The sequence below is a fragment of the Mobula hypostoma genome, chromosome 10 (genome assembly GCF_963921235.1).
Source record: "Mobula hypostoma chromosome 10, sMobHyp1.1, whole genome shotgun sequence".
Classification (NCBI taxonomy): domain Eukaryota; kingdom Metazoa; phylum Chordata; class Chondrichthyes; order Myliobatiformes; family Myliobatidae; genus Mobula; species Mobula hypostoma.
The window spans coordinates 76,425,652-76,450,032 of record NC_086106.1 but is presented as its reverse complement, the minus strand read 5'-3'; the positions used below and the strand labels follow the sequence as shown (position 1 = coordinate 76,450,032).

The 24,381-nt window shown below is 39.1% G+C and overlaps 1 protein-coding gene across 1 annotated transcript in view; it reads right to left on the bottom strand.

Annotated features, from left to right (window-relative positions):
• Positions 1-20,380: 20,380 nt before the first annotated feature.
• The window catches only part of chm (CHM Rab escort protein), a 129,412-nt gene continuing 125,411 nt past the window's right edge, over positions 20,381-24,381 (bottom strand). The window contains exon 16 of the mRNA XM_063060636.1: positions 20,381-20,953. Coding sequence (XP_062916706.1) covers positions 20,633-20,953 — 321 coding nt within the window. The 3' untranslated portion in view covers positions 20,381-20,632. The remainder of the gene's footprint in view (positions 20,954-24,381) is intronic.

Sequence of the window (24,381 nt, the reverse complement as noted above, 5' to 3'; positions counted from 1 at the left end):
CTGATGCAGTTTGGAAACAAGTCCTGTGGACTGATGAAGTTAAAATAGAACGTTTTGGCCGCAATGAGCAAAGGTATGTTTGGAGAAAAAAGGGTGCAGAATTTCATGAAAAGAACACCTCTCCAACTGTTAAGCACAGGGGTGGATCGATCAGGATTTGGGCTTGTGTTACAGCCAGTGGCACAGGGAACATTTCATTGGTAGAGGGAAGAATTAATTCAATTAAATACCAACAAATTCTGGAAGCAAACGTCACACCGTCTGTAAAAAAGCTGAAGATGAAAAGAGAATGGCTTCTACAACAGGATAATGATCCTAAACACACTTCAAAATCCACAATGGACTACCTCAAGAGGCGCAAGCTGAAGGTTTTGCCATGGCCCTCACAGTCCCTTGACCTAAACGTCATCGAAAATGTGTGGATAGACCTCAAAAGAGCAGTGCATGCAAGACGGCCCAAGAATCTCACAGAACTAGAAGCCTTTTGCAAGGAAGAATGGGTGAAAATCCCTTAAGCAAGAATTGAAAGACTCTTAGCTGGCTACAGAAAGCATTTACAAGAAGTGATAATTGCCAAAGGGGGTGTTACTAAGTACTGACCATGCACAGTGCCCAAACTTTTGCTTCGGGCCCTTTTCCTTTTTTGTTATTTTGAAACTGTAAAGATAGAAATAAAAAAGTAATCTTGCTTAAAATATTAAAGAAATGTGTCATCTCCAACTTTATGCCTTTTGGAAATCAGGTCATCTTTTACTGGCTTAGCTATTCACAGTAACAGAAATTTTGACCGGGGTGCCCAAATTTTTGCATGCCACTGTATATGTATGGTATAAAAGTGGCCTTTTAATATTCATAGATTTCCTATGCATGGAATAAACAAGTGGTGAAATTGATAGGTTTCACAAAAGTAGAAAAATACAATGCTTACTGCATGTAGCAACACTTCTGCCACTGCTCTGCTCGTGAACCAGCTCTCCATTTGTCCTGCCATATCAAATCTATTTCGAAACTTCTCTTGGAATCTCACACTATAAATAAATTAATCAAAGCTGTGTCTTCAAACTAACACTTGGCAATCTCTTAAGCATTCTATTGTTTGGGCAACTGTGTAGAATATGCTAGTTCCCTGCTGAATTATCCAGTGGCTGGGTCATGTAACTGGCAACTGTTTTCCAATAAGGGAGACGGACCTTTTAAAATCACACTGCAGAAATTGTGACCCAAGAATTTTCTGAAAACTTCATAAAAAAAAGATAATCATTTGGAAATGTCCAAAAGATAACTATGTCTCACTCTCAATTGCAGCATTTGTATTGCATTGTTTCCAAGGTACAAAGAGACTGCCATCGTTGAGTTAAAAGTGTACTTCAAGGGTTAAGTCTGGAATTAGAATTGGTGATCATTAAGAATACAAGTTTATTTCAGGAGAATACTGAAGGAGAATGAAAATGATGGACATAATTGTAAGAGAAAGTCAAGTAATTAAATTATAAACAAAAGATCATCAAGGCTTTGCCAAAAGTACAGGAGCAAAGTTTTAATGATTTTGAAGGAGTTGATTTCAGGGCAGAGAAATTTGCAGAAGTAATATTCTGCCAACTGCAAAACAAATTATGAAAATCAGTAGTCATATTCATTTCTGAGAAAAAGTGAAAATGTGTTTGTGTACTTTAAAATATTAAAATCTGCCTGTGCAGTTTTTTACTTAGGTTATTTTTTTTTCTCCAATACACAATCATTAGTGTACTGTGATTTGTTGATCCAACCCACAATTTGTCTGGATGACAGGGTCGGCTGTACCTGAGGTTGGGGAGCAAGACTGGAAAAACAGAAAACACACCCAAAGAGTGGCAAAAAGGAGGCTGGAGATCACCAAAGTGGAGCAGGTCACATGACATAAGCCCATTTCAGGAGAGGCCCGATGAAGCAGAATCCACAATTTCCATGTTATTATTTAGGCCATAACTTAAAGCTCATCTATTTGGTTTTGCAATAAATGTAAACTGGGGCAAGGCAAGCTCCTTGGCTATTCTTCGAGTCATCCTTTGGGATGTTTTACATTCCCCCGAATGGACAGAAATTTAGCATTATTTGTATCTGTACTCAGCACAATGACAATAAAGTTGAATGTAATCTAATCTAATCTAAAAATGGCACCTCTCACGAGAACACCCTGCACTTACATTGAAGCACAGAAGGCAAACTCGAGTCTTAGTAACAAACCTGAACTTGGAACTAAAGATGCTTCTCTCAGCCAGTGACAAAAATGTTTTGTCTGCCTGCATGAGATCAGACTGAAATCTTATTGTACATTTTTAATGCACTATAGCCCCTTGCCCCTCAGCTTGCTTTCAAAAGCAGAACTCTCAAATACTTATGAAATTGTCAGCATCTGTACACATTACTGAAAATCACCAAGTGTTAAGTTAGAGCTCATGGCTTTTCGGGTTTGGATTTAGGCTGATAAAAATGGAACATGACAGATGGCTGCAGTAAGGAATAAAATTATTGAAGAGATATCAAGTTAAACAATTCGTGAAACTTAATTATTTTGCAAGAATGGATAGGGCAAAACTATTTCCTCCATTTGGACAGTTAGGGATGAGAGGTTGTAAATAAAACATTATTATTCTGCACAGAAGAGAAAGAAACTTAGATGCAAAAGGTTGTTGGAGCATGAAATATTTTGCCACTAGGATTGCTGCTCTAAGGTGACTGTTAAAGGAAAATTGAATACATATTTTTAAACAGATGATGCCACTGGGCTGTGTAGAAAGCATAAAAGCAATACTATTACTTGAGAGTTGTTCCTATAAAATAACATCATGGGCTGAATAGTTTCTGCTGTTAAATTGCACATTCGTTTTACAAAACTGTTGGGATTCCATTTCAGATTCTTAAGAACCAACTTTCTTGCCTCCAACAGACAATTAAACCTTTCTGAAACAATTCTCAGAGTTTAGGATTTTTTGCTGCCTGCATTGACCCATGTTTTTTCCTCCATTTTCATCCCAACTTCCAAACACATTCTGATTTCCTCAGTTATGATAATGTATGGGTGAAAATGATTTCTCTGCATCGACCAGTAGTCTCAAACTGCAAACGATCACTTGACATCAAGTGCTAATTCTTGGCCAATGGCATCTTTCAATAACTGAAATACTCCTGTCTTAGAAAACTGTCTTAGCATCCCTTTGTTACCTATAGTCCTCACATTTAACTTTTTGTCTCTCTCCCACTTTGCCCCCTTTACAGGGTAGAAGACAAACATCACAGTTTTCCTTGTGGAAATGCCAAGGAGATTCATGTTGAGTTGGAGTTTAGGGGCAATTGTAAGGTTGATGTTGTTGGGAAAGTGAGGCTTTGCTACAGCAGCAGACATGAAGGACAACTATAAACATGCTAGATGTCTCGTGAAATTAAATTTTGAGCTGCAATATAAGTTATTATATAAAAGCTCTGGCGAAGAGCAACATTTCTCTCATTAAAATCCCCACAACAGAACTATGAATTATGAAGCTCCTTACACCCATAACAATAAAAGTTTCATTTCTTGGTCATAAAATGAGTATAAAGACAACAGTACATCTTCAGACCTTAATACACATTGTTAACTAGAAATATGAGACACATGGATTTGCCCATCTGCTGCTTTGAGGACCAACAGCAACTCTTAAAACCTTTCCTCATTGTCAGTATATGACACCCTCCACTATGGAATAAATTTACACAACACTAATTTCTGACTTTTAATCTCAGCATTCAAGCTAATAATTTAAAATGACAGAACTGCATCAACAATCATACAATTAAGTACTCTGTGCTTCGGTATAGTTTTCTCCCCTGGACCTGAGTAGTGAAATCAATCTGGTATTCCTTAGATAAATGCAATGAACCAACAATTATTGAAACACTTTAGTTCATTTACTTAAATTGTGCAGAGGGGGAAGGGGCTAGTTTACTCTTCGGCTTTATTAGAAGCATTGGAGTATAGTCCAGCAGACTACCATTAAAAAAACCTCTATAGAATGAGACACGGAGAATCCAAAAGTTGAGCTGACTGAAAAAGGTACCTAGGAAAATCAATGGGCTGCAAACGTCCATCTGCAGCTCATATGATAGAGATGGTCAGGCCAGAGTGGGCTATGAGCTGTATCAGTCGACATTCAACATGGAGTGAACTACCGCCATCTTATGGGCCAGAGGCTTTGAATTGTAATCAATTTCCTGATGTGGGGAAATTTAGTTAACAGTATTTACTGGAACAAATTTCAGTAAAAGATTTAAAAGACCAGCTGATCTTTAATGCTGCTAACTTTCAAAGCAGACAGAGCTCCCTATTCAGACTCAATGAGGAGTGGGTATTTGGGAAAAGTACCCACAAATTGTCAGCATTTGAGGAGATACAGAAAGTGTATAATGTAGACCATTCATCCCATTGTGTCTCTATGAAGATTGACATAGAGCATAGAGCAGTACAGCACATTACAGTCCCTTCGGCCCACAATGTTGTGCCGACCCTTAAACCCTGCCTCCCATATAACCCTCCCACCTTAAATTCCTCCATATACCTGTCTAGTAGTTTCTTAAATTTCACTAGTGTATCTGCTTCCAGCACTGACTCAGGCAGTGTATTCCATGCACCAACCACTCTGAGTGAAAAACCTTCCTCTAATATCCCCCTTGAACTTCCCACCCCTTACCTTAAAGCTATGTCCCCTTGTATTGAGCAGTGGTGCCCTGGGGAAGAGGCGCTGGCTATCCACTCTATCTATTCCTCTTAATATCTTGTACAACTCTATCATGTCTCCTCTCATCCTCCTTCTCTCCAAAGAGTAAAGCCCTAGCTCCCTTAATCTCTGATCATAATCCATACTCTCTAAACCAGGCAGCATCCTGGTAAATCTCCGCTGTACCCTTTCCAATGCTTCCACATCCTTCCTATAGTGAGGTGACCAGAACTGGACGCAATACTCCAAGTGTGGCCTAACCAGAGTTTTATAGAGCTGCATCATTACCTCGCGACTCTTACCTCTATTTAGTGAAGCCTTTCCCACCTTCCAGCACTGGGTCAGTAGCCCTGCAAGTCATGGCTCTTCAAGTAGCACTTAGTAATACGTACTGTAGAAATGTGATGGGAGTGTCTTCCTTTACCAACCTTCTTAATAGCAGGTTCTGGACCTCTGGCATCCTCTGGGTCATATTCTGATTCATCTATTAATAGAAATTATTCATTTCTATTTGCTCAACACATGCACTTTAATATTTCAAAGAAAGTTAATGTGATTTACTTGGCCCTCATAACATCCTCAGAAATCTTCAGCAGACCCCTCCAGAGCAATCACAACTTTTGAGTTATGTACCAACCAGATCTGCACTGCGTGCAGTAGTAGATACCTAACTGATACAGAGCATACTTCTAGAAAAAAAAGTTTTACTTTGTAAGCTAATAAGCAAGCATTCCAGATGCTTTTTTTTAAACTACCTTTAAGAATCTGTGGATATATACTCCAAGTTCCCACAGTTCTTTCACTCTCAATACCTGCTCACTTATCCTTTGAATAAATAAAAGGTTGCACCTTATTGAGTACGTGACCTCACACTCATCTGTGTTAAGTTCCATTTGCTACTTAACTGACTAAATCTCTTCATTAATTGCCTTTAGTATAAAGTTTTCCATGATTTATTGATTTCCACCAAAATTTTCCCACCCAAAGTACTTGGATACCTGGAGTGAAACTAACACAATCGATTATCATCAGAATAAAGAATGTTGTGCAGTGGAAGTGTCCCTTGCAAAGGTTGTAAATCTACAGCCTCTATTTATTCCGGGTCTTTGGCCTAACCTGTCTGCTCTGTGTTCATTCTCCAGTCAACTCTCCACCCATTCACCCCTGCTGCATTGTTGTACTCTTCATATCCTTTATGACCCTCATCAGGCCTTGTCTGAATAAAACAGGTAATTCTCATGACTAATGTGAGAAAGCCAAAACTTTTTTCCTGCCACTCTAGTTATCAGTGGCATCACCTCACCAGGAGAGGATTTCAAACCTGACCACCAGCCGCGAAATAATTGCTCTGAAAGTCAATACATTTTGCAGTAATATGATTTAAATTTCAAAGATTATTACATTGGGAAAATAAAGCATGCAGTACATTTATTTTGAATCTCGTCATTGCTTATTGAATGTTAGTAAGTTACAATATATTAAAACTGTTTGTAAATCTAAAGAAAATATTACTCTATTTCACAACAAAATGAATCAATAGCCAAGGAAAACATTTCTAAACCACAAAAGCAACGCTTTATATCAACTGGCCATGATATAAGATGCTTTGGAGACTACAGCACTCGGTGCCAGTTGGATAGACGTCTTGTACAAAACAGGATTCAAAATTCACTGCAGTTAAAACTGCTGGTAGAGAAATGTATGCAGTAGCTAATTTAGTTTTGCACAATGTTTGATGCAAATTTAACCAAACCTTAAAGTTATTTAGTGAAAGGAATATCAAATTATATAAATATAAACTGTATAGAAACTAGGTTCTGATGAGAATATCTGAGATTTCTCTCTTGAATTTTACCCTTTTGCTGAAATGATTTCAGTAAATTAAACTTTTTGCGTTAGTAATACAAAGAATCAAGTGGATATATTATCTGTGTTGTGACTGAAATTTACTTCTCACTCCTTCCACTGGTCTCTGTTCTGTTCTCATTCTCTTGTTTCCTGCTTTGTTTTAGACATTTTCCTGAAAATTTGTGCTGGAGTGTGCTTGATCTCAATTATAATTTGTGGCTGGAAAGTTAAATCAGTTCTGGGTCAACAGTCAGGCAAAGACAAGGTAGCAGTGAGAAGGACAAAGCTGAAGAAAGGACAACTGTAGCTGGATGGGATTGAGCCAAAGGCCCACTTTCTAATCCCTATGGGGATAGGGTGTGAGAAGACGAGCACGTAGTTGATCAGCATTGATATAGAAGGCAGGAACATTGTCTGGTAAGGTTGTTCATTCACAGATTTCAGAGGTCTGGAGAACAGCAAATACAAGGGCCTTGTTCAAAGAAAAGCACGGAAGGACATGCTGGGCGCTACCAGCCTGTTAGTTCAGCCACATGGTGAGACATTTATTACAGCAGAGGAGTCTGTTTAGTCCCCTCTTTCTCACTCTATCCTTACTCTTACAAGCCTAACTTCCCTCAAATTACTCTTTGCCATTTAGCTGCATCAAAGGTAATTATACAACCTGTACACACAAAATAAACTGCAGATGCTGGGGTCAAAGCAACACTCACAACACGCTGGAGGAACTCAGGTCGGGCAGCATCCGTGGAAACGATCGGTCGACGTTTCAGGCCGGAACCCTTCATCAGGACTGAAGAGGGAAGGGGCAGAGGCCCAATAAAGAAGGTGGGGGAGGGTGGGAAGGAGAAGGCTCGTAGGTTCCAGGTGAAAAACCAGTAAGGGGAAAGATAAAGGGGTGGGGGAGGGGAAGCAGGGAGGTGATAGGCAGGAAAGGTGAAGAAGGTATAGGGGAAAACACAATGGGTAGTAGAAGGAGGCAGAACCATGAGGGAGGTGATAGGCAGCTGGGGGAGGGGGCAGAGTGACATAGGGATAGGGGAAGGGAGGGGGAGGGGATTACCGGAAGTTGGAGAATTCTATGTTCATACCAAGGGGCTGGAGAATACCTAGATGGTATATAAGGTGTTGCTCCTCCAACCCGAGTTTAGCCCCATCATGGCAGTAGAGGAGGCCATGTATGGACATATCTGAATGGGAGGGGGAAGCAGAGTTGAAGTGGGTGGTTACTGGGGGATCCTGTCTGTTTTGGTGGACAGAGTGGAGGTGCTCGACGAAGCAGTCCCCCAATCTGCGTTGGGTTTCACCGATGTAGAGGAGGCCACACCGGGAGCACCGGATGCAGTAGATGACCACAATATCATAGTTCCACATATTGATCCATGCTCTAAGTTCATCTGCCTTGCTTATGATGCACTTTGCGTTAAATAGACAGATTTCGAACCATCTGGCTGAGTGCATCTTTGCTCTATCATCTACTCATCCGTCTCTACTTGTAAACCAACTGTTCCACCCTCTGCCTCTTCACTTTTGTTCCCAGCCCTCTGCAAATCTAGTTTAAATCCTCCCCAGTAGCATTAGCAAACCTCCCTCCCAGGATATTGGTCCCCCTCCAGTTCAGGTGCAACCTGTCCCACTTGTACAGGTCACCCCATCCCCAGAAAAGGTTTCAAGAACCAAGAACTTGAATCCCTGCTCCCTGCACCATCTCCTCAGCCACTCATTCATCTGTGCTACCTTCCTGTTCTGACCTTCACCAGCTCGTGGCACTGGGAGTAATCCGGAGATTACCACCTTAGAAGTCCTGCTCTTCAGTCTCCTTCCCATCTCCCTAAGCTTATCCCTCTCCTGCCTATGTCATTGTACCACGACCTCTAGCTGCTCACCCTCTCCTTCAAGAATATTCGGCAACCATGCAGAGACATTCTGGACCCTAGCAACCGGGAGGCAACACGTTATGCTGGTGTCTCTTTTGCTGCCACAGAATCTCCTATCTGTCCCCTAACCATTGAGTCCCCTGTGACTATTGCTCCACCTGACTTCACCCTACCCTTCTGAGACTCAGAACCAACCACAGAGCTATTGGTCTGGCCGCTGCTGCCTTGCCCAGATAGGTCATCCCCCTCAGCCAGAAGAGTATACCTGTTGCTGAGGGGAATGGCCACAGGGGGACCCTGCACTGACTTCCCTCTCACTTTACCTCTTTTGGTGTTCACTCACGTACTCCCCAAATTCTGCACTCTGGGTGTTACCACCTGCTCAAAAGTCGTATCTATTAATTGCTCTGCCTCCCGGATGATCCTAAGATCTAGCTCCAGCTCCTTAATGCAGTCAACAGATGACCCCAACAGACTCACAACTGGAGTGTTGCCACCATTCAGGGCCCCAAACAGTCCTTCCAAGGGAGGCAACACTTCACTTGTGAGTCTGTTGGGGTCATCTATTGCATCCGGTGCTCCTGGTGCGGCCTCCTCTACATCGGTGAAACCCGACGCAGATTGGGGGACCGCTTTGTCGAGCACCTCCGCTGCGTCCGCCAAAACAGACAGGATCTCCCAGTAGCCACCCACTTCGCCATTTGCATGCCCCTTCCCTGTTATAGAATCAAATGAAAGCAAATTAGGAAAGGTACTGGATGATGCCACAGCAGTGTTCAAGGATGATATTGGAAACCTGAAACACATTAAGGTTAAAATAGTGTTAAATAAAAATGTAACACTCAAGTTTTGCAAAGCCTTTACCATCTGTGATAAAGTAGCCAGTGAGTCAATCGTATGGAGGCTGAAGGAATTCTTTCCAAGGTTGAGTGGAGCCCATGTGCAACACCAGTGGTTCCAGTAGCCAAGAGGAATGGGTCTGTCAGGATCTGTGGTGCTTTTAAAGTCAGCATCAACCCAGTACTGAATGAAGTTCAATAACCTCTGCCTAAGGTAGAGGATATCTTTGTAAACCTTTCTGGAGGAAAAAGTTCCTCTTCAGCAAAGTGGAATTAGCTGAGACCTACTTACAGATGGAGATGGAAGAAGAGTCCAAAGTACTTCTCACTATAAACACCCACAGAGAGCTTTATCACTATAATAGACTTATTTCTGGAGTAGCATCTGCACCTGCAGTCTTCCAGTAAGCTATAGACCAGGTCCTGCAAGGCTGCCTAGGCTCTCAGTATTATTTGGATGACATCAGGATTACCAGTAAGGATAATAAGGAATGTCTCCAAAATCCCAGGGCAACACTGAAAATACTAGAAGAGTATGGGCTTGAACCATGACATAAGTGTGAATTCCTTCAACCAAGAACTGCTTAATATGATCAAACCTCGACGCACAAGGATTACATAAGTGTGCTGAGATAATTCAGGCAGTGGTGGATGCCCCAAGGTCAAAGGACATGTCACAGTTGTGGTCCTTTTTAGGATTTGTCAATTACTATAACAGGGTCCTGCCAAATCTGTCTGCAGTGCTCCATTTTTTTTGAACTAATTAAAAAATGACAATGGACAAAGTAGTATGAGGTAATCTTCCAAAAGACAAAGGAAATGGTGGCATCAGATACTGTACTCACACATTATGATCCACATCATCCAGTGAAGCTTGTTAACACTTCCAGAACTGTCGGATCCATTTCCTGCAGTTGCAGAGTCAATTCCTACAACCAGCATAGAGGAAACCCCTGAACCTGAGACTGTTTCACAGCCACAAGTCTCTCCTGCCAAGCAGAGGGATCCCCTTGTCAGGAAGTACACTATTCCCCAAGAGTAAGAAATCCTCTACAGTGGTTAAATCTCTAGGCTTGAATGGGACTATTTAAAATTACTGATGCTGTGGATGTCTATATAGTAGTTGTATTATAATATACATGTATATACTGTAAGTTGAGATGCATTCTATATCAAGTTGGTGTTTAAGGGTAAAGCAGGGAGGAGTGTTGTGTATTTAATATTTCACTATCATTTGAGTAGTATTGTAAATACATTGTTCAATTAAGCATTCTTTGTTGTTTACATAATACATCACAGGTTATACGTATAAGTACATAAATGGCATACATCATTATGCTCCCATATCACACATGCACGTCTCACTAAAAGTAACACCAAGAAAGGACATGAGTTATTCTTGGCTCTGTGTTTTCCTTTCAATTAGTTTTTGTGTTTTGGAGTTACAAAACATAACAGTAAATATTACCTGTTCAACAATTCTTAGGCTACCCAGTCATTAGTTTGGTCCACACCCAAGGGGTTGAAGGAGTCATGTACTGTCATGATGCTTTAGGAGGCATTTAAATGACCATGTTTGAACCACGATTTAGAAGGCTTTTGACCAAGCATTGATAAATGTGATTAGTGTAAATGGTTAGTTTACAATGGGCACTAATATGATGACCTGAATGGGCTGATTTTTGTGTGTGTGTGTGTGTGTGTGTGTGTGTGTGTGTGTGTGTGTGTGTGTGTGTGTGTGTGTGTGTGTGTGTAGTATCTCCATGGCTAAATCTTCTCTGAAGTGCCTCCAATGTATTAGCATCATTCCTTACACAGCACTTCAAATCTGGTTTCATCGACAGACCAACTTAAGCACATTCTCTCACTTTCTGTATTGTTTCCCTAGCAATAAATACTATTATGTTAGCTTCCTTAATTAACCATAGCACTTGCACATAGCACTAGTCTTTTACAAATTACATACTGGGACACCCAGACCCCTACATTGATGGAATACAGCAGACTGCACCCCCTTATGTTTTATGCAGCATTTGAAAGAAGTGTCAAAGGACTGGTTAAAAATATTGAGGTCTTCAGAACTGAAGAGTGCTGGCAATATGACTAGGAAATCAATTTACATGCAGAAAACAGAGATTACCTTTCAAGGTGAAGGATGGCAAAATGCTGGTGTTCACAAGGAACCTTCTTTTGATGCAAGTCAATGACTGAAGGAATTGGTGCACCAGAGTAAAATTTCTGAATTTGCCAACGTCACAAAAGTTGGAAGCATGCTACGTAATAGCAAGGGTTATACTTTGGGCAATCATTTAACCGGCAGTTGATTTACCAGCTCACGGGTTACATGAAGGTTTCAAAGGCATATGCTGTCAGTTTAAAAAGCTCAGATTCCAGCTTTAAAAATCTGTCTCCAGAGAACGCAGTGAGAATATAACTACAGTCGTACAGTAAGTGCATTTGCTGCATTTAAGAGTACAGTACAAGTGCATTAGTGATCAAACCTTTCAAGTTTATTTACACCACATCGTGTTCAAGTGAGTCATACTGCACAGTAAATATGTCTGTAAATGTAAAGCTGTGAACTTGACCAAAAGCAGCGCTTGAGAAACTCAGAAATGTACTACTGTAAAACACAATGAATAAATTATAAATTAAGTACTGTGCAACCCATTTGGTGCCTTTTAACATGTCTTGAATTATCCATGGAGGTGCACCCCACTGTAATCTCAGATAATGGAGAGTTGACAGTAGCACATCACATCAGAGAAAAAGGCCAGGTGAATGGATAGACAATGCAGTTCAGCAGAAAATATAAACTGTCGAAAAATGACAGAGTTCTAAAAGATGTGCAGGACAGACGAACATGTGCATAAATCTCCAGCAGTGGCAGGGTACATTGAGAGTTGTAAGGTACATGAAATCCTGAGATTTGTAGAATATAAATGCAAGATACTTGTCTTGAATATTTCTATGCTTATGGATGTGACGCCATGGTAACGGTGCAGAAAATGCTTACGAGGATCATTACAAAGATGAGGGTGAATAGCTGAATATTTAAAATTAAATAAAGCTGGGGTTTCCCTGCTTTGTGTAAAGGCAGAGATTTGATAGAGATGTACAATATCATGACTAGCTTAAAGTGACCTGATAGCAGATGCTTGAAGGTTCAGGGGACGTGTGAGGCATTTGGGGGGGGGGGGCGGGTGAGGAGAAAATATTGCTACAATCTGGAATTCAAAGCTGCAAAGGTGATGGAGTTAATTAATGCCCTTGAACAGGACACTGAATAATTTGCAGGGCAATAGGGTAAGAACAGGAAAATGAGACTGATGAGATCACTATATTAATAACTAGTAAAGACACACTGGCCTAAATGCCCCACCTGTGCAGTAACAATTCAAGAATCCCTTCCGTTATTTTGAAACAAATAGCATGCAATGAATGATTAGGCAGCTGTCATGGAAGAGGTCAAAGGCTTATTATTCCTAACTTGTGGGATTCTGTGATCTTTGTAACAATTTGGGGATTACAAATTCACACTGCAATATATTTTCTTTGAAAATGTAAATTATAGCCTTGCCCATACCTTTCTGTAATTGCTGAAAGGAAGCTTCTTTTGCACATAGTTAAATGTGATAATGTACAAACAAAGTAATTTCCCTCTTCTGTTTTCTTGGAACCTTTCTCCTTTTAACATTGACTGTTCAAGTGCAACTTCACAAGTCTGGCACTTTAGATTTGATCATACAACCAATTTGCATTTAACTAGGTAATTCAACCAGAAGCATTGAAGAATTATGGGCCTTTACCACTCTTAGAGGAAAGTTAGTTACATCATTAACATGCTCTCACTGTTCCTAGATCAGAGGACAACCAAGGGCCTTTTGGTCTGCATTGCAGTTAGATTCTTACAAGAAAAATCAGGGCCTCTGTCAATTAACCTTGATGAATAAAATATTGTTAGTAATTTCCCCTCACTATTCCACTATCTGTCAATTCAATGATGCCATTTTGTGTGTACCGGTCATCTAGTGCATTACTGTATTATAAGGGTTAATTATATTCAATTATTTCATTTACAGCCCTGGGCAACCAGGATAAGTACATTTACTTTTAATAGAGAATGATCAATGGGAAGGATTAGATAAAGAAAATGTTTTAGATGACACAGAAGTAATCCCATTAAAAAAGTTATATACTACATTAGGAATGGATTTCAAGATAATTGACTTTCAAAAAAAATAAAACTGGTCCTCAGCATAAAATTGTTCCCAAATGTTAAAATGATTTAATGACTAATGTGCTTCTCAATTACATTAACTATAGATACTTTTGTCATTTTATATGGACGACTAATAGTCTTAATCTTTATAAATTTATTGCCCAATTCAGTATCATAGATTTAGAACATAACTTTTAGCTTTTAAAATATTATAGTTGTTTTACTCCTTTAAAGATTAGAATAACACATTAATTTAAGCAGCTAGGATCTGATAGCTTTGCAGTTAGTGGTAATATCAAGATATGAAAGGGATTGCAAGTAAAATTGTGGTGGTTTAATAAATACAACAGTAGGTGATATTGTATAGTTGCAAAACATGATGCAATTAGAATATAAACCGCTCTATATTGTAATACAGTGTAAAGGTCTGACCAGTTATTTTAAATATGCTTTCATCACTTCATGACAACCCAGATAGTTATTCCTAAGTTTCTGCTTTCCAATGGTCAATAACTTACTGTAACATTATGTCAATTCTATTACCGTCAACATGGTATAGTTTACTTAATCCAAAGTTTTATGACGCCATAGGATCATAATAGTTCTCAAAATTAATGCTGAACACTAACTATCTGATTTCTATCAAAATATCCAAACCCGAATTATGGAACAAAAAGGGAGATGGGCTACACAAGTTTACAATGTATCCAGATACATCAGGTAATATTATAACCATGCTGTGGTTTACCACAATCCATACTGCCAGGATTTGTGAAGTACTCTTCTTTTGACACAATTCAGCTTTCAATGTAATTTCTTTAGTTTTTTAATTCCAACCAAATAATAGAACCAATACCATTCAACCGGTACCCATTTGAGGTTCTGCACACATGCCCCAAACACTTGCAGCTCTACTGTGACTTCAGCAACCAGCCAGCATCAGCAAGGCTGCACTCATCTCATCTCCTCTCCTCGTGGTGTGTGGCTCACACTACTGCATAACAGCCCTTATTGCTCAAAACTAACTTGTAGCTCAAAGATGCAAGTTGTGACTACTGTAAATAATAGAATTCGTCAGGAAAATCATTGTGACTGGTAAGGTGGACTTTGGTGCACATGGGGATGGCTCTGTAATTTTCGGATGCTGTACTGAAGACCTTATTGATGAGGTGCAGGGACTGACAAGCCATTTCAGCAGCAGATCCTCTGAACATAGCAGAGTAATGAAGTGTTAGCTATGGAGATCAAGCCTCGAGTTCAATAACCTCACTAGTCTGGTCAAAGACAGTGAATGAATCGTCATATGCCAAGTCCCACCAATAACATCAGACATTGCCAGGTGTATCAGAATGAAGCCAACAATCTCCTTTATTCAGAACCTGGGCCAAACATTTCTCGGCTCCAACTCACTCCGGTATATTTATCACTGCAAAAGGACTCAAAAACATCACTTTTTCAAAATGCCACCTGTCAACAAGTTGCATGCCTGCAAACATTGTGGGTTGGACATATTTCCTTCTTGTATAGAACAAGGTGCTTCACGTCCATTTAACCAGCTACGTTTCATCTACTGTATAAGACATCTCTGTGGCTAAGTGATTTGATTCGCCCTGGTAGAGTGGGGTTGGTATCACCGTTTAGCTCATCTGTACACCTTGTTCGGCAGTGGAGAAATAACTGCACTCTCATACATTTCTCATCATATCCCACATTACTTTCATTGAAGCCAATTGATGCCCAGTATGATAAGATCTCCAATTCTATTTTAGAAACAAAAACAACAAATTTCCTAAAATGTTTTGGCCTTATGTTGCCATCTTAGGATAAAGAGTAATAGGAGTTCCATACTCTAATGGTTTCTCTTATTGTGTAGATTTTCAAACATGTGTACCACCATTAACCTCTTACTAAATCAGTGGCACTTTGATCAAAGTCACATCAGTCTCCACTTAAGAGATCACCTTCTGGTTAGATCCACATATTCTAAAGTTACCTTGATCACAATTCATATCTTAACCAAAACCAGACTAAAAGTCCCAGAGACACTGACAAAATATATTGCAGCATTGGATAAATTCATATTTTTCCATTTATTCCCCAATTCAATCAAGCTTCATTACTTTTTTTCTTCTACACATCAGTGGCAATGCTTGAAATCACATTTTGGCTTAAGTTTGTAAAGATTCCTTTTATTCGAAAAAAAATTTGTAAGATTCTCTCTCCACCCTTTATTCCACACATTGATCTATCTGGACCCAACAAGCTAAAGAATTAGTGCTAAGTCCACTTTTCTTCTCCAATTTGACTATCAAACTACTTGGGATGCTTGAGTTTTGTTTTTCTGTTTCTTGTATATTTCCATTATTTATTGACAGAAAGCAGGTGTGATAGAGAGCTGTTATTACTACAGCCCAGTTAAACTATTCCCTAAATGCTTTATAGTGTTTTTTTTAAGTGCAGCAACAAGTTTCTGAATTGCAGTGTTGCATGACTTACAGGGAAACACAGATGTGGTTTAATCTCCCTAATTTTGAATGCACTGTTCTTCCATGTGGTAGAAGTCACATTATTTTTTAGGGTGCTGCTGATATAGTTTAGGTTCATTCCTCCAGCACAACTTGCAGATAGTTTGCACTGCACCAAAGGAATAGACTATGGCAAATCATAAATTAACAAAATCTGTCATCTCCATTCTTTATATTAATTGTGCCAAGTAAATATACATTTTAAAGCCTGCACATGTAAATCATCTTACATGTAAATCACAAAACTTAGTTGCAATTGGTCACAGGGAGGCATATCAATTACAGGCTCAGTCCCATTCTTATTATTATAACCAAAAGTAGCAAGAATGTTGAAAGTAGGCATTTTAGCAGATGCCACCATATTCATCGTTGTTTCTTTGACTGCAACAGCAACTAATTGCTTTTTAATACTAGTAGCAAAGGACAATTAAGTTAAAGCAAACATGTTGAGCCACTTGGCCATTAATTTCAATTAGATGAAATACTTTCCAATATCAAAAATGAGTACACAGGTTTTAAAATAAAGTGCTACTTCAATCGAAACTTTACGTGAGAGTCCCTATAAAACAGCATTTAAGGAGATATTCTAGACATGATGTTTCATTAGCAAACATTTGCTTCTGCAAAAACATTTTCAAAAAGTTCTTCTTTTCTGCACCAATACAATTAAATGAATACACGAGTCAGATTTACTTCAGATAATTCTAAACTCTTCTTCATGCAAGGTATAAATAATTATGCTCAAGACCACTGTAAATAGAACAATAACCTTACATGCTCAGCAAAATATTTCTGAATGCATTTCGGTCAGAATTGAGCATGTGTTTGAAGTTTCTAAAATGTACATTGAGCAATATTGATATAAATAATTCTCAAATGCAACACTGAAGCTCCCCGCTCTATTTGCTTTATTCTTATGATTGTGAGGCTAAGTACAGCTCCAGTACCATATTTACGTTTGCTGACGACACCGCTGCTGTAGGCCAAATCAAAGGTCATGATGAATCAGCATATAGGAGGGAGATGGAAAAACTGGATAAGTGGTGCCATACTACAACCTCTCACTCAACATCAGCAAAATCAAAGAGCTGAGTATCGACTACTGGAGGATGAAACATGAGGTCCACGAACCAGCCCTCATTGGGGGATCAAAGGTGGAGAGGGTTAGTAACATTGAACTCCTCAGCATTATCATTTCAAAAGCCCTGTCCTGGGTCCTACCGATATTACAAAGAAGACATTTCAGTACCTGTATTTTCTAAAAATCTTGCAAAGATTTGGCCCATCATTCAAAACTTGAACAAACTTCCATAGAAGCACTGTGGAGAGTATACTGTCTGGTTACATCACAGCCTGGTATGAAGCCCTAGAACAGGATCATTGACAAAAAGTAGTGGATACAGCCCTCCCCATCCACAAGGAGCACATTTGCAGGACAGCAGCACCCGTCATCAAGGACCCCCGCCACCCAGAAAGGAAGTATTGTCCCACAACACATAGGTTCAAGGACAGCTACTGACTCTCACCCATCAGGCTCCTGAACCAGAGTAGATAACTTCACTCACTGCAACACTGAGGCCCCAACTGGCTCCACAACCAACAAACTTTCTTTCAAGGCCGCTAAGAGCCCTGCTTTCAATATTACTTATTATTTTATTTTTTGAATTTGCACAATTTATCTTTGGCACAATTCGCTGTTATTCATCTTTATGTGTTAATTTTTTTCTTTTTTGTTGTATTTCTTTGTATTCATTGTAAATTCTTGCTAGAAAATGAATCTCAGGGTTGTAAATGGTGACATTTATGTACTTCATTAATACATTTACTTTGAACTTTGAATCAGATGCATGGGCTGACCCAAACAATATTTAATGCATAGCACTGGAATCAATTTCAAAGCTGCTCTTTTCTAAACAATTACTAATCCAGGAATGCTACCACATACTGTATTTTTTTCAAAAGTTATTGGGACATCTTCCAAAGTTTTACATAAGAACATAAGAAATAGGAATAGGCCATCTAGCCCATCGAGCCTACCCCACCATTCAATAAGGTCATGGCTGATCTGTCATGACAATGTTATGCCTTTTCCCCATAACCCTTAATTCCCCTATTATGTAAAAAAATCTAACTTTTATTGTAAAGATTTCTAAAATAGAAGGCAGGCACTTTCTTTGCCAATCTAATTCCCCCAAATTCACTAGCAAAGATATTTAAGATTCTCTCCAGATCAGCTCAAGTTAAAAAGTCACCCTAATGGCAGCAAATGAATCAAGTGTGATTGCTCAAGCAAATGAATTCCATCAGAAATTTCAGCTGGTAGAATTTTGCTGGTACTACTCCCCTTTATATTGTCAGCACTTCCATGCCAGCTACTCTTAAAATCATCTGAGGAAAGAAGTCTGAAAATTGTCTTTAACAACATTGGTTTCTTTTAATAGCCTATTGCAGTAAGAAAACAAAAATAAAAACAAAGAAACTTAATGAATGTCTCTGGCCATGTTAATAAGTGTCTAGGCCATACTCAGGCCCATATAGATTTAGGAAACCCATAGGAAGGGGTTGTATTAAGGAGTGCCTGGATTCAACAAGCAAGTTGAAATGATGATTAGTGCAAGTCAGGTTACAGACAGATTTCTTTCCAAAAACCTCACAAAAATGTGTTAATTTACTTTAGTATTGTAGCAAATTCTTCAGATGGAAAAAAACAGCTTCATAAATCAAAGATTTTGTTGCAAAACTTGCAGTACTTTTAAACCTTAAAATGTTAATTATAACATTTAGATAGCCCTTCCCACATAGATAAAGGATTTATTTAAAAAAAGAAACTTGGTTATGTTCATTCAGAATATTTTCCATTAATATTCAGTTAGAAATGAAGTACTTTGATTCTTGAACAGTTTAATCCAATAAATAAATTAAGATGAAAGTTTTAAATTTTATTAAAATATTTCTGCTCCTGCACACAAATCTAGCACTACTCTATTCTCTCTAATTGAAGAATAAGTGTGTTTTGGTGAATGACTAAACATTTGCTGCTACTTCAAGCATCTGTGCAAGCCACACAAATTGCATATGTGGATGTACGACACAATGATATGTACATGCTTATTTAATGGCCACAAATTGCTATAGAATGTCACCAGGTTGCATATGATCAAGTAGAATTGTTCATGTTGAGAGTTTGTATCTTGGCAGAGGACAGCTGTGAAAAAGCTACCTGGGGAAAAGACTTTGAACATTACATATCCATAAAGGAAGTGTATTCATAGAGCACACAAGGGAGAAGATGCTGTTTCATTTGCATTACAATGTTTCCTAAATTACGAGGAGGTCTACAGTTCAAAAATGCTTAATTGGTTGTAAAGTGCTTTGGGACATGCTGAGGTCATGAAAAGCATTAGAAAATCTTGCACTTGTATTTCTTCAACTGATGGCAAAAGATAGAAAGGAAAAGGAACATTTAAAACTAAAAAGGCTCACCCAGAATGATTTCTGTATATTATATGACTTTTAAATGAGCAATTAAAATGGACAGCCAAAAGTACTAATCAGTAAGCAAGCAATCTTGAATCCATTTCTGCAAAAGAACTATTCTTCATTAACAGAAAAAATTGACAATATTAGCTGTGTTAACTATTTAGTTTAATTATAAAGCAAGATTTTTCAATTTGTCTGAAATTCCTTTTTATTGGTTCAGCATGGCAAATTGTGAACATGCTTTAATTTTAAAAAAAATTCAGCTACAGGAATAGAATCTGATTGGAAAACAAATTACAATGCTGTGATTTTTGCAACATTTTAATCACTTTTGTTTACATAGGCATTAAACAAGGAGGATTTTCACAGGTTATTGCACAGTATATGTTTTTGATATTGTACACTTTAGTCATGGAAAATACTACCTTGATCTGCAAAACATCTGCTGCTCCATCACATATCATTACAGACCCATTTGATTTTCCACTGAGAAAATTGTTCGCACCTGCCACCACTTTCTAAAGTATATTCATAACATAATATTAGCACTTAATTTTTTCCAGTAAACAATTTTTCAGAATGTTGAATGGTTTGTGTGTTTCTTGTCAAAAGAAATATTTTCTACGATTTATCATGAAAGATTAGGGCACAATACTTTGGGCAGCAGTATCATTGGAATAAGTGTTCCAGCAAGGCAAGCTGCAGCTTTGAATTTTATGCTTTAATTGTTTTTGAACATTCACATATTTTAGGCAAACTTATTTCAGCATTTGTTCCCCCTCATCTCATTCTAATGATAAGACAACAATTTGCTTTCAATTAGTGTGAACAAAGTTCAACATTTATCATCATTAGAATAGGTGGGGGTGGGTGGTAATGCAAACCAAGGAAAAATAGAAGGTAGAGGAAATTGTAACAGCAAGTGGATCTACAGTATTTGCTAGTTTATTTTTAAAGTCAGATAACTCAAAGGTTGTCCAACGAATTTTGATGCTCAATTGTGTTTTGCATGTTGCTGCATGTTAGAGTGACCTCTACATTTGGCGTTTGCTTCAATATAATTTGGAGCAACAGACATCCCCAATAACTTGACTTCTCCTACCTAAATACATTATTCTGCACCTTTTAGTTCCTCTGTTTCATTAATATTATTTTCCAAAGTCTGAGGATCTGACTTGGATTTTTCAGATTCTCCACCCACTTCCTTAGCAGTCAGTATTTCACTGGCTTCTTCCTTTTTATTATCACCATTTTCTGCAGTATCTGTGACTACATCTTTTTTTACATCAACAGTTTCTGAAGATTCTGAAGGAGAACCAAAGCCACCATTTTCTGGTTTTGCGCCGTCACTATCATAAATAATGTCTTCAGGGTTTGGAGCAGCAGGACAGAACTCTTCCCCAGGACACAGTTGATGGAAGATGGCTTCTGCCTAGAAAAAGCAGACATCAAGGCAGCATTGTGAACAATGAAAACATTATTCCTGAAGCATTTATACAGCATGATTAACTCAGAGCATAAAGTATCCACTAAGAGGAAAAAAAAACAAATTTCTATCTCTGGCCAGGGCTATTATGAAGGTCAAAGAGTTGTGGAAACCATCTCCAAAATGCTCACCCACTGAGAGATCTGTCACCGGTTAAGTTCATGCCTAGTAATCAATCGGCTATGACCCCTCCTCTAATCATCCTGTCCATATACTGTGACAGGAATCCTTCTTGAACACAACTTTAACAAATTCTGCCTCATCTAAACGTCCAGCACCAAGGAGGTGCCAATTAATATTAGTGAAGTTGAAGTCATCCATGACAACAACCCTGTTATTTCTGCCAAAATATGCCTCCCAATCTACTCCACCCTGCCTCTGCTGCTACAATTGGGGGGGGGGGGGTGTCGAAAGAAAAAGCCCAATAGAGTGATTGTTTCTTCCTGATTCATTCACCCCCAAACTCAGTCAATCCCTCCACAATATCTCCACTTCTGCAGCTGTGATACCATCTCTGATTAGTAATGCCAGACTCCAGAAGACCATAGGAACATAATTCTGCCATTCGGTCCGAAGAGTCTGCTTCACCATACTTTCATATCTGATTATTAACCCCCTCAACCCCATTCTCCTGTAATTAAGAAAATATCAGCCTCTGCTTTAAGTACACTTGATGACTTGGCCTCCACAGCCATCTGTGGCAATAGGTTCCACAGATTCACCACCCTCTGGCTGAAGATATTTCTCTTCATCTGCTCCAAAGATATGTCCTTCTATTCTGATGCTGTGCCCTCTTGTCCGAGGCTTCCTCAGTATAGGAAATATTCTCTCCATATTCACTCTCTCATCCTTTCAATGTTCAATCAGTTTCAAAGAGGAACCCCTCCCACCCCCCCCCCACTCTTCTTAACTCCAACGAGCAAGGCCCTGGAGCATCAAACGCTCCTCATTCTTAACCATTTAATTTCAGGATCAGTCCTGTGAACCTCCTCTGAACCCTCTGTCATGGCAGCACATCCTTTCTTAGAAAAGGGCCCCAAAACTGCTCACAATACTCCAAGTGTGGTCTGACCAATGCCTTATAAAGCCTCAGCATTATATTCTCTTTCTTTCTTTTATATTCTAGTCCTCTCAAAATGAATGCTAACATGGCATTTGCCTTTCTTACCACTCAACTGGGAAGTTAACCTTCAAGGAACTCTGCATGAAGACTCCCAAATCCCCGTGCACCTCTGATTTCTGAATTTTCTCTCCATTTATTAAACAGTCCACGTTTTTATTCCTATCAAGATGCGTGGCCTTACAATCCCCTACGTTATATTCCATTTGCCACTTCTTTGCCCATTCTCCTCATCTGTCCACGTCCTACTGCAGACTCAGTTTCCACAACAGTGTCTGACCCTCCACCTATCTTCGTATTATCCACAAACTTGGCGGCACAACGTCATCAATTCCATCAATCTCATTGACATATAACAAAAAACAGTCCCAATACTGAACCCTTCAGAACACCACTAATCACCAGCAGCCAATGACAAAAAGCATACTTTATTCCCACATTTTGCCTCCTGCCAATCAATTAATCTTCTAGCCATGCTAGTATCTTTCCAGTAATACCTTGGACATTTACCTTGTTTAGTAGCCTAATGTGTGGCACCTTGTCAAAGGCCTTCTGAAAATTCAAGTAAACAACATCCAACAACCCTTCTTTCTCTGTTATTTCCTCAAAGAACCCCAGATTTGTCAGGCAAGGTTTCCCCTGAAAGAAACCATGCTGACTTAGGTCTAGTTTATCATGTACCTCCAACTACCCCAAAACCTCATCCTCAATAATGGACTCCAACATCTCACCAACCACTGAGTGGTTAAAGAGTGGAGTGATATTTGCAATTTTCCAGTCCTCTGGAACCATTCCAGAATCTAGTGATTCTTGAAAGATGACTACTAATGCCTCTATAATCTCTTCAGCTACCCCTTTCAGATTTCTGCAGTGTAGAATATCTGTTCCAGGTGACTAACTACCTTCAGACCTTTCAATTTCTCAAGCACCACATTCTTAGTAATAGCAATGACACTCACTTCTGCCCCTGACACACTCACATTTCTAGAATTCAGCTTGTCTTCCACAGTGAAGACTGATGCAAAATACTTGTTTATCCACCATTTCTTTGTTCCCCATAACTATCTCTCCAGCGTCATTTTCCAGCAGACCAATAACCACTTTTCACTATTTTATTCTCTGTACTATATATCTGAAAAAACGTTTTGAGTCCTCTCTTATATTATTGACTAGCTTACATTCATATTTCATCTTCTCTCCTTATTACCTTTTTAGGTGCCTTTCATTGATTTTTAAAAGCTTCCCAATCCTCCAGCTTCCCACTCATTTTTGCTATATTATATGCCTCTCTTGCTTTTATACAGTTTTTGACGTCGCTCGTCAGCCACTGTTGCCTCATCCTCCCTTTAGAATACAACTACTTCTTTGGGATGAATCTATCCCGCACCATCCAAATTGCTCTGAGAAACTCCAGCCATTGCTGTTCTGCTGTCATCCCTGATGGTGATCCCTTCCAATCAAATTTGGTCAGCTCCCATCATGCCACTCTAATTTGCTCTACAGTCCTGATGAAGGGTCTCAGCCTGAAATGTTGACAGTTGACTCTTTTCCTTTGATGCTGCCTGGCCTGCTGAGTTCCTCCAGCATTTCGTGTGTATTACTCCATTGTAAAACTAATATATCTGATTTTAGCTTCTCCCTCTAAAACTGCAGAGCGAATTCTATACTATGAACACCATCTCCTAATGGTTCCTCTACCTTAAGCTCCCTAATCAAATCTAGTTCATTACACAACACCAATCCAAAATTGCCTTTTCCTTGAGTGGGCTCAACCACAAATTGCTCTGAAAAGACATTTAGTCAGCATTCTACCAAATTTTGCTCTTTGATCCAGAACAACCTAATTTTCCCAATCTGCATATTGAAATCTTCCATGACTAGCATAACATTGCCCTTCTTAATTGCCTTTTCCATCTCCTGTTGCAATTTGTAGCCCACATCCTGTCACTGTTTGGAGGCCTGTATATAACTCCCACCGGAGTCTTTTTACTCTTGCAGTTTCTTAACTCGACCCACAAGGATTCCACATCTTCCAATCCTATGTCACCTCTAAGGATTTAAATTTCATTTTTTTTTAAATCAGAGACACCCCCCTCTGCCTATCTTTTCAATACAATGTGTACCCTTACATGTTAAACTCCCAACTTGATCTTCTTTCAGCCATGACTGACACCCACGTCACACATGCCAATCTCTAACTGCACTACGAGATCATTTACCTTACTCCGTGTACTGTGTGCATTCAAACCTAATA